The sequence below is a fragment of the Myxocyprinus asiaticus genome, chromosome 9 (assembly GCF_019703515.2).
Source record: "Myxocyprinus asiaticus isolate MX2 ecotype Aquarium Trade chromosome 9, UBuf_Myxa_2, whole genome shotgun sequence".
NCBI lineage: Eukaryota > Metazoa > Chordata > Actinopteri > Cypriniformes > Catostomidae > Myxocyprinus > Myxocyprinus asiaticus.
This window is the reverse complement of record NC_059352.1, coordinates 12,120,195-12,129,172: the sequence shown is the minus strand read 5'-3', so window position 1 is coordinate 12,129,172 and position 8,978 is coordinate 12,120,195. Positions and strand designations below refer to the sequence as shown.

Here is an 8,978-nt window from a genome sequence, read left to right as displayed (position 1 = left end):
AACTCCAGTCGAAAACTGACTCCAGTTGTGATGCAATGAAAAAAATAAAAAAATAAACAACAAAACAGAAATTAATGAAAACATCTCTGTCTGCATGCATCTGTATTAGCCCCTGAAGTTGTAGATGTAGCCAGAGTTGTTTTACTGTGTTTTACTGTGCAAACACACGCACACACACATACGCACGTGCACAGGCACACTCATCAATAAGCATGAATGTTTCTAAAAAAACTACTGTATAACATCGACTACTGAGGTAGCTGGCACGACGAAAACATAAAGACGGGTATGTATCCAATGTAATAGAAACTAAACAAGCCAGTTTAGTTTCTATTACAATATTGATGTTGAATTTACGGTTACAATTTTAGTTCAGATTCATGACAGATTCATTCGCATTCGGAATCGACTCGGCCTGTAATGAACTCTGTCTTGAGTCCGACTCAGCCCCTTTTGGACTCTGACTCAACTTGGACTCAATTGTTTAAAGACTTGGACTTGACTCGGACTCGACTACGGTGGACTTGAACCCAACACTACAGATCAGAAGCAAATAAATTTGGATTTCGACTGAACAAATTCGTTTATGATGTTGTAATTCTGCAGCCACAAAAACCCCAAGTGAGTCAGGCGTTTTTACATTTTTATTAAGTTTTTAACAGAACTATAAAATTTAACACATATGCACCAAACATTTTTTCTACATGCATTTTTTCCACATGCACAGTTTTAGTATACAAGACAAAACGGTTACTTTTCAATATGAAAATGTCATGTTCTGTGCAAATTATCTCACAGAGATTATTCATTAATACATCAGTATTAAATTCCCAGGGCCATGAGGTGTATAAAATATCAGGTTACCAATGTTGGCCGACTCTAAAAATATATAGTCACTATATACATCTAACGAAGGTATCTTAGAAACATAATTGGATTTTAGCAATAACATCAGCCATTAACATTAACAGTTCAGATTTTAAACAGATTATCATAAGTTTTCCCAAAAGGGAAACCATAATGTGGAGAAACAAAATTCACTGATTATACTGTTTACACAAAATTAGGGAAATTAGACTGCACAATTTGAAGTACTAAAGAAATCATTGCTATTAAACAACAATTATTTGTTCAGTGTGATATGCATCATTACTAAAATACTGTAACTGAGGGTTGATGGGACACATTAGAACAAACCGAGAGTAGGAAGTATAAACAAGAAATGGAAAAATTAACATTCAGGAAAACATATTATAAGTGAAAATGGGTGTGATTAATAAGCAGTTCTAATTCTGTAATAATGTAAAACTCTGTAATCTGGAATAGTTCTTGTACATAGCAAATGTCGATTGTCTATTTTTGTTCCCTTGGTTGGAAAAAAATGCAACATCAGGAACAAAGAAAGCAATGTGCCGAATAATGGACTACTAATAATTCATTATTTTAAAGAGAGAAAATTTTACTACAGAACTATAAAAACAACTGACCATAAAATAAATGAAAAATTGCCTGTAACTACCTTCAACATGTCAACATGAAATGGCATTCGCAATATCACATACTTTTGAGTGAAACAGGATATTCAATGAGAAAAAAAAAGAAAAAAAAATGTTGGGTTGATCTTGATTTTATCCAATTGATTGGAATTGGAATTGTCAGGGAATTGGAATTGATTGGGGGAAAGGTGATAGAAAAATAAGAGAATTTGTGACATCAGCCAAAAGGGAAAGTTTTCCTCTAAAATGACTTTCCTTTTCGGCTGATGTCACAAATCTTGCCACCTCTATAGAGCAAGTTGTAGTATTTTGATGAAAGGTTACGAAGACAAGCTTTTTAAAAAAATAAATAAAATAAAATAAAAATAGGAATAATGTGCATGATAAATCATTCACAATATACCAGGATTGTGTATTAAAGTAAACAGGGTCAATTTTGATTTCATGTTGACTTCAATGATGCTTAAACTCACATCTGCATATCCTGAGATGTAATTCTTTTTTCCTTGCATTGACAATATAGACGTAGGATAAAAAACAAACAAACAAACAAACAAACAAACAAACAAAAAAAACATTCTTTTCCAATAAACTTCGTTTTCTTCTCTGAACATTGTTTGCCAAAATTCATTAAAGTCCATCCAAGAACTGAAGGCGAGGAGGAGGACGAGGCCAAGGACATTTCAGACACTCAAAGCGCAAACTCTACGCAAGATGGCTGGCAGGAACACTGGCATCAGTCAATCAAGAGTCTGCATTGTGACAGCCACAATATAGAGCCAAAAAATCAATATCCCATTGACTGGGCCACTGCAGCCTAATCAAGGTGCCCAGACCTTTATGAAAGCTTGAAGGAGAACAGATAGGCTCTCCTGATTGTGGCTGTGCAGCCTCTTTTTTTAATCTCTCTTGCCAACTTTTTTTTTTTTTTTTTTTTTTTTAACATGCCTTTATGGGCTGCACTGCACCTGTTCTGGAGAGTTAGCAGGAAGGTTGTGTCACCTTGGTTCACTACCTTGTGCTGTCTTCTGACTTTGAGAAGAACAAGTGCAAATTTTGGACTTTACAGCCTGATACTGCCAAGACAGAGCCAGAAACATGTCCAGAGAAGGCACTATTCCTTGGTAGTGAACTCTGCAAGAAAGGTCACACCAAAATGCCTCAGCCTTTAGTCTCATTGAGGGTACAAATAAGAGATTCAGAATTCAAGTTGCATTAGATGGGAATTAACATAGAAAATGTAAGATATATTCAACCTGTCTCTATATTGGTAAATTAAATATTGTTTGTACTTCAGAATTAAGTTTGGAGCATCATGACAATGTGAATTGTAGGCATCTGCACACTTAGTTTATACTGCATCAGCGAATTGGTTTGTTTCAATAGAGATGCAAAGATTTGTGAAAGTGATGCTTCGTCATGCAACCAAAATGTTATGAAAATGGCACCTTTTGCTGTAATACATTCTGACGTAGACATCTGTTGACCAATGAGGATTTCACAGAAGCGTGCCCAGCTATGCTTTGGGGAAATCCAATTAACTGTATTCCCTTGATTTTAAACTCCACTCGTCCACTCTTGACAAACTGATATATCGGCCAAGCCAAATAATCGTCCAATATTTGAGAAGATCAACATTGGCCAATAACACAGTACAACTGGCTGATTAACAGATTTGGTAGTTCCAAATTTACTGACCTTGTCAGTAGATGACAAAGCCGAACTGGCACTTTCCACTGGTGACAGACCGATATACCTGCCAGGCCAATTAATCGACCAATATTTGAGATTATCCGTATTGGGCAAAAATGCTGTAATCTTGGCTGATCAACACATTTAGTAGTTCCAAATAGACCAACCTTGTCAATAGATGATAAACATTTTCTGTTTTCAAAATTCTTTAGTGGATATTGAGTAAATATTGTGTAAAATATGTCTGCATCAGACATTGTAAAACACATAATGGATGACCACTACTTTCAGCATCCTCAAATGCATCTTAAGCATCCCTATACATTAAATGAGCGGTCAAAAATATCTCTGCTTCGCAAGCACCTAATTCTATTGACATATTTAATAAAATTTTTAGCATTACACAACCAGGAGTGATGGAATTTGTTCCTGCAACTTTTATGCAATTTCACCATAGACCAATGCCATGAACTTAAAATAGGAACAATAACCCTGGAGCAACTTGGGGTTCAGTGTCTTGCTCAGGGGCACAATGGTGATTAGTCATGGCTTGGTCTTTATGGAGATAAAACTAGCAGCCTTTCAGGTGACAAGCCATGAGCTTTAACCACTATGCAAACACTCTGAATAACTGAATTATGACTGGTGGGGACTTTACAATGTCTATCTCGCTTCAACCCTTGTACTTGTTTGCAATGTTTCCAACTTTTATAAGGCCATTAGAGCTATAAAACTTTCATATATGTCCCATTTCCAGTGTTCCGTAACTTGCCACTTAGTTCTGTCAAACTTTTTTGCAAGTTCATTTGTCAGGGTAGTAACATAGACACACACATACAAATAGAAGTGTGTGGGCATAGGAGTTTGTACTTCCAATGGAGTGCCATTCTATTGCTTGCTTTTCTAGGTGCCAGAAACCTTCGAAGCTTTTAAAGCATATTCTATTTTTTAGGTTTTTTTTGCAATTTGTTAAATGGTGAAAGGCATAATTGGGTTGTGATCACCACGGTACAGCACAATGGCAACAGCAAAGGAAACTGATGTGTGAAACTGGTTCAGCCAGTTGACATATAGAGAAAATGCTCCCAGGAAAAGTAAACCTTAATTGTGCAGTTTTATGCTTAACATCAATAATTTAACCAGCATAAAGCGAACAACAAAATGCTAATACCCATCAGATAGACTGATAAGAAACCTTTGGAGTTGATGGCTCCGTAATTGAGGTGGAACAGCGACACTTATTTCCAAACTAATGGCAGAGTATTCCCATTAGAACAAATCTATGCTCAGCTTTGTTATCCCAAACCCTACTTAGTTAGAACTTAGGACAATAGAAGCCACAAATGGATCCAAAATCAGTATATAACCAACACTGGTTTCTTAGCCCTTGTCCTTTTTGAGTACAACTCAACTGCACAACTTTTATCATCTACTTTGGTGCATACATGAATTTAAGGCATTGATTGTTCTCAAAGATCAGAGGAAAAGATGGATGATGCACACATTGGCACACTACATAAAAAAACGTTAAATGCAAGGAACAAAAAGTGAAAGTTTTTTTTTTTCTTTTTTCTGGTTTTAGAGTGTCAAACAAACTGTTATGTTACTATAGACCATATGTGCTAATTCATAGACAATCCTTAACATGTCAGTGACTCTTGCAGGGCTCTGCCATGTTTACTAATGGAATTCACTAATGTTCCCATGTGACATTTCAATATCCGGCTCTACCATACATGTTGCCGGAGTTGGGTAATCCCATCAGATCAGACTGTGACGGGAAACAGAAGCCTTGGGTGTGAAGAGTAGAAAGTGTGTACATGTTTTTGTGAGTGTGGCTGGGTCTGGTGCTCATGGGAGTCAAACATCAGGAGGCACTGAGCGTTGATAGAGCACAGATGAGAAGAGGAGAAAAAGAGAGTGCACAAAGCCTTCCCGCTCTGGATCCTCGTGCACCCATGCCTGTAATGCAAACATAAATACTGTATTCTGAACCACAATTTAACCACAATTTAATTTAATCCAGTTTAAAGGAATAATTCACACAATGTTCTGGGCCATCATTTACTTACCCTCATGTTTTTCCAAACCCTCCCCCTGCCCCCCAGTACTGTCTTTCCTCTGTGGAAAACAAAAGGAGATGTTAAAAAGAATGTTAACCTCAGTCACCATTCACTTACATTGCATCGTTATTCCATAGTGTACAATTAAAGGGAATGGTGACTGAGGTAAACATTCTGCCTAACATCTCCCTTTGTGTTCCAACAAAGAAAGTCGTACAGGTTTGGAATGAGGCAGAGGTTTCAATAAGTACTCAAACATTTCTCATCAAATTTACCCAAGACCAAATTATTTCAAAGATGTTATTTACATTAAATTACAGCTCTATAATCTTACTGTGTGCAGCTATAGTTTCTATAATTATACATTTTAGGAGAAATATTACAGAAAAGTTGATAATTCTGAGAAACAATGGAAGAGAAAATCATTATTTGCATTTCAGTTGCGTCTGAATTTTTGACTCATTGTAAATCGAAGCGCAATTGTGTATCAGATCTGCTCCACAATCTATATTATTAATACACTGCCTGGCCAAAAAAAAAAGTTGAATACTCTAATATTTCATTGGACTGCCTTTAGAGTTCAGAGTTACATTCATTTTTGGCCGAGATCTTGTATTGACGACAGGAGTGTCGAACCACTTCGTAAAGTCTTCTTCAGCACATCCCAAAAAACTTTCAATGGGGTTAAGGTCAGGATTCTGTGGTGGCCAATTCATGTGTGAAAATGATTCCTCATGCTCCCCGAACCACTTTGTCACAGTTTGAGCCCCATGAATCTTGGCTTTGTCGTCCTGGAATATGCCTGTGCTGTCAGGGGGAAAAAAATCCATTGCTGGGATAACTTGGTCAATCAGTACATTCAGGTAGTCAGCTGACTTCATTTTATTGACGCATAATGTTGCTGAGCCTAGACCTGACCAACTGAAGCAACTCCAGAGCATAACACTGCCTCCAGAGGCTTAAACAGTGGGCATTATGCATGACAGGTGCATTGCTTCATGCTTCAAGGGTAAATCTGGAGTCATCAGACCACATGACCTTTTTCCATTGCTCCACAGTCCAATCTTTATGCTCCCTAGCAAATTGAAGTCGTTTTTTCTGATTAGCCTCACTAATAAGTGGCTTTCTTGTGGCTACACATCTGTTTAGTCCCAATCCTGTAAGTTCTCGTCACATTGTGCTTGTGGAAATGCTCATACTTTTATTATTAAACATAGCCATGTGTTCTACTGTTGATTTTTTACGAGGTGACTTCACTAAGCGTTTTATTGATATTCGATCACTATCATTCAAGATTTTTTTCCGACCACATTTCTACCACAAACTGAAGGTTCACCAATATCCTTCCAGGTTTTAATAATGCGTTGGACAGTTCTTTACCCAATTCCAGTGATTTCAGCAATCTCCTTAGTTGTTTTTTTTTTTTTTTTTTGCTTGAGGCAGGCCAATGATTTGCCCCTTCTGAAACACAGTAACATCTTTTCCAATACCACGGGAACTGTCTTCTGACATGTTTTTTTAAGAAATTAGAAGCTACACACTGCATCAGTTAGGGTTAAAAGAATTGTTGCCAGCTGAAACATATTAATCACTGCAATAATTATCAAATCATAGGCTCTTAAGTATCTGCTTATTTAAATCCAAACGGCAATGTTGTTTTTTTTTGGCAAGGCAGTGACGTGAAAGCAGATCTCTTTAAGGGGGGGGGGGTGAGGAATCGATTGCCGCCCAACTGAGAGAGTGGGGCGGGGAAGGGTAATTTTCACTACTTTATATGCTGCTTGAGCTCCACAGTCAACAACAAATAACTGAGTGACAGAGACAAATGGCGGAGGAACACGCATTTCGTAAAAGGTCGAATTCTACGACGCACAACAAACAGACAAAAATATTTAGGCATCCAAACTGAATGAAACCCCATTAAGAGCTTGAGGGAGACGAAATTAAAGGCAACAAGAAATGGCAGACTTACTGAGTTGGTGGATGTGGATGGGCTCGCTTCCTTCCCCCAGCCCCCCTTCACTGAGGGTTTTGATCTGAATGACGTAGTTGTCGTTCAGGTTGAGGGTCAACTCCACAGAGGTTTTGTTGGTGATGACTGAGTACATGTCATTATTGCGGTGTCTTCGGTATAGCACCTGCAAATAGTGGCACACAATCAATTTAATATTAAATATTATATTATTAAATAATCTAGATAAATTAAAACTGAACTAGATTTTCATATTTTCTGAAAAAATGTGAGTGGTGTTTGCCCGTGCAAAAGTCACTGCCATGAAGGTGTTGTGGGTGGTTGCCAGAGTGCTGCTATGCAGTTGCTAAGGTGTTCTGAGTGTTTTTTAGTATGCTGTTATGCATTTGCTAGGATGTTCTGGATGGTTGCCAACCAGTTGCTATGGTGTTATGAGTTGTTTGGGTGTTCTAAATGTTTTTAGCATGTTGTTTTCTGGTTGCTAGGATGTTCTGGTGCTTGCTAACTGGTTGTTATGATGAGTCATTTTTAGCATGTTGTTATTAGGTTGCTACAATGTTCTGGGTGGTTGCTGAACCGGTTGCTAAGGTGTTTTTAGTAGTTTTTACCATGTTGTTATGCAGTTGTTAGGATGTTTTCAGTGGTTGCTAACTGGTTGCAAGGGTCTTCTGAGTGTTTTTGGGTGGTTGCTTACTGGTTGTTGAGGTGTTCTGAATGGTTTTTTGCATGTTGCTATACAGTGCTATGGTGTTCTAAGTGGTTAAATAGCATGTTTTTATGCAGTTGCTAGGATGTTCTGTGTGGTTGCTAACCACTTGCTAAGGTGTTCTGAATGGTTTTTAGGGTGTTGCTATGTGGTTACTTTGGTGTTCCAAGTGCTTTTTTTTTTTGTTTTTTTTAGCATGTTGTTATGGTTGCTAGGGTGTTAAGGCTTGTTGCCAGGTAGTTGCTTACTGGCTAAGTTAAAAAGCCCACCCCAAGTCTCTCTGACATTCTGGTAACCTAGATACAGTATGGCTCAGATTCCTCCAATATATGTCAATGGGATTTTTTAGCCTGTTTTATCACCTGCCAGTCAAGTTCACTTTGAAAAGAAACAGCACACATCTTCTCAACAAGCCAACACAATTTGATACACATCAGTAGCACTATTAGCGTGTTACGGGTTTGTTCAAATCCTTAACTCTAAGTATGAGAAATAATAGTGATTTTTGCCTTATAAAATGTGAGAGCAACATATACACAACCATAAAAAGAGCTAAACACTTTAACTTTTTTAAACCCTGTTACTTTTAACTAATGTTTATCGATGCTAATGGCTAATGCTTTCCCGCTGAGCTCTATGTTCCCTTGTGGGGAAATTAGCACTGTGTGAGCTGTTAATTGCATGCATATGTAATTAAGGGAGAGGTGGGACGAGATCTGAAATAGCACTTGCAGTGCTCTTATCTGTAAAAACATACAAACTAATGGTTTCTAGGGGCATTCTAACTTGCATATCTTTGCAGCTAAATTACAACACCCCAACAACCCGTATATTTAATACTATCATCCACAAATATGTGTTGTAGTTCCTGTTGTCATTGTTTAGATAAAATAGGAACTATGTAGCTATCTCAGAGCTATAATGAAACAATTAATTACTTTCAAGGAAAATCCAAACCAGTCATACCATAGATTTGATTTTTTTTTTAAAGGATCAAGTAAAATTTTATTCCTTATGATATGACCCCTTTAAACATTCCAAATGCATTT

The 8,978-nt window shown here is 37.4% G+C and overlaps 1 protein-coding gene across 3 annotated transcripts in view; it reads right to left on the bottom strand.

The window, feature by feature from the left end:
* Positions 1-626: 626 nt before the first annotated feature.
* Positions 627-8,978, bottom strand: part of LOC127445627 (contactin-3-like) — a 112,444-nt gene continuing 104,092 nt past the window's right edge. For all 3 annotated transcript variants that reach the window (XM_051705815.1, XM_051705816.1, XM_051705817.1), the window contains 2 exons: positions 7,224-7,389; positions 627-5,150 (listed from right to left, as the gene is read on the bottom strand). In XM_051705815.1, coding sequence (XP_051561775.1) covers positions 5,056-5,150; positions 7,224-7,389 — 261 coding nt within the window. In that variant the 3' untranslated portion in view covers positions 627-5,055. The remainder of the gene's footprint in view (positions 5,151-7,223; positions 7,390-8,978) is intronic.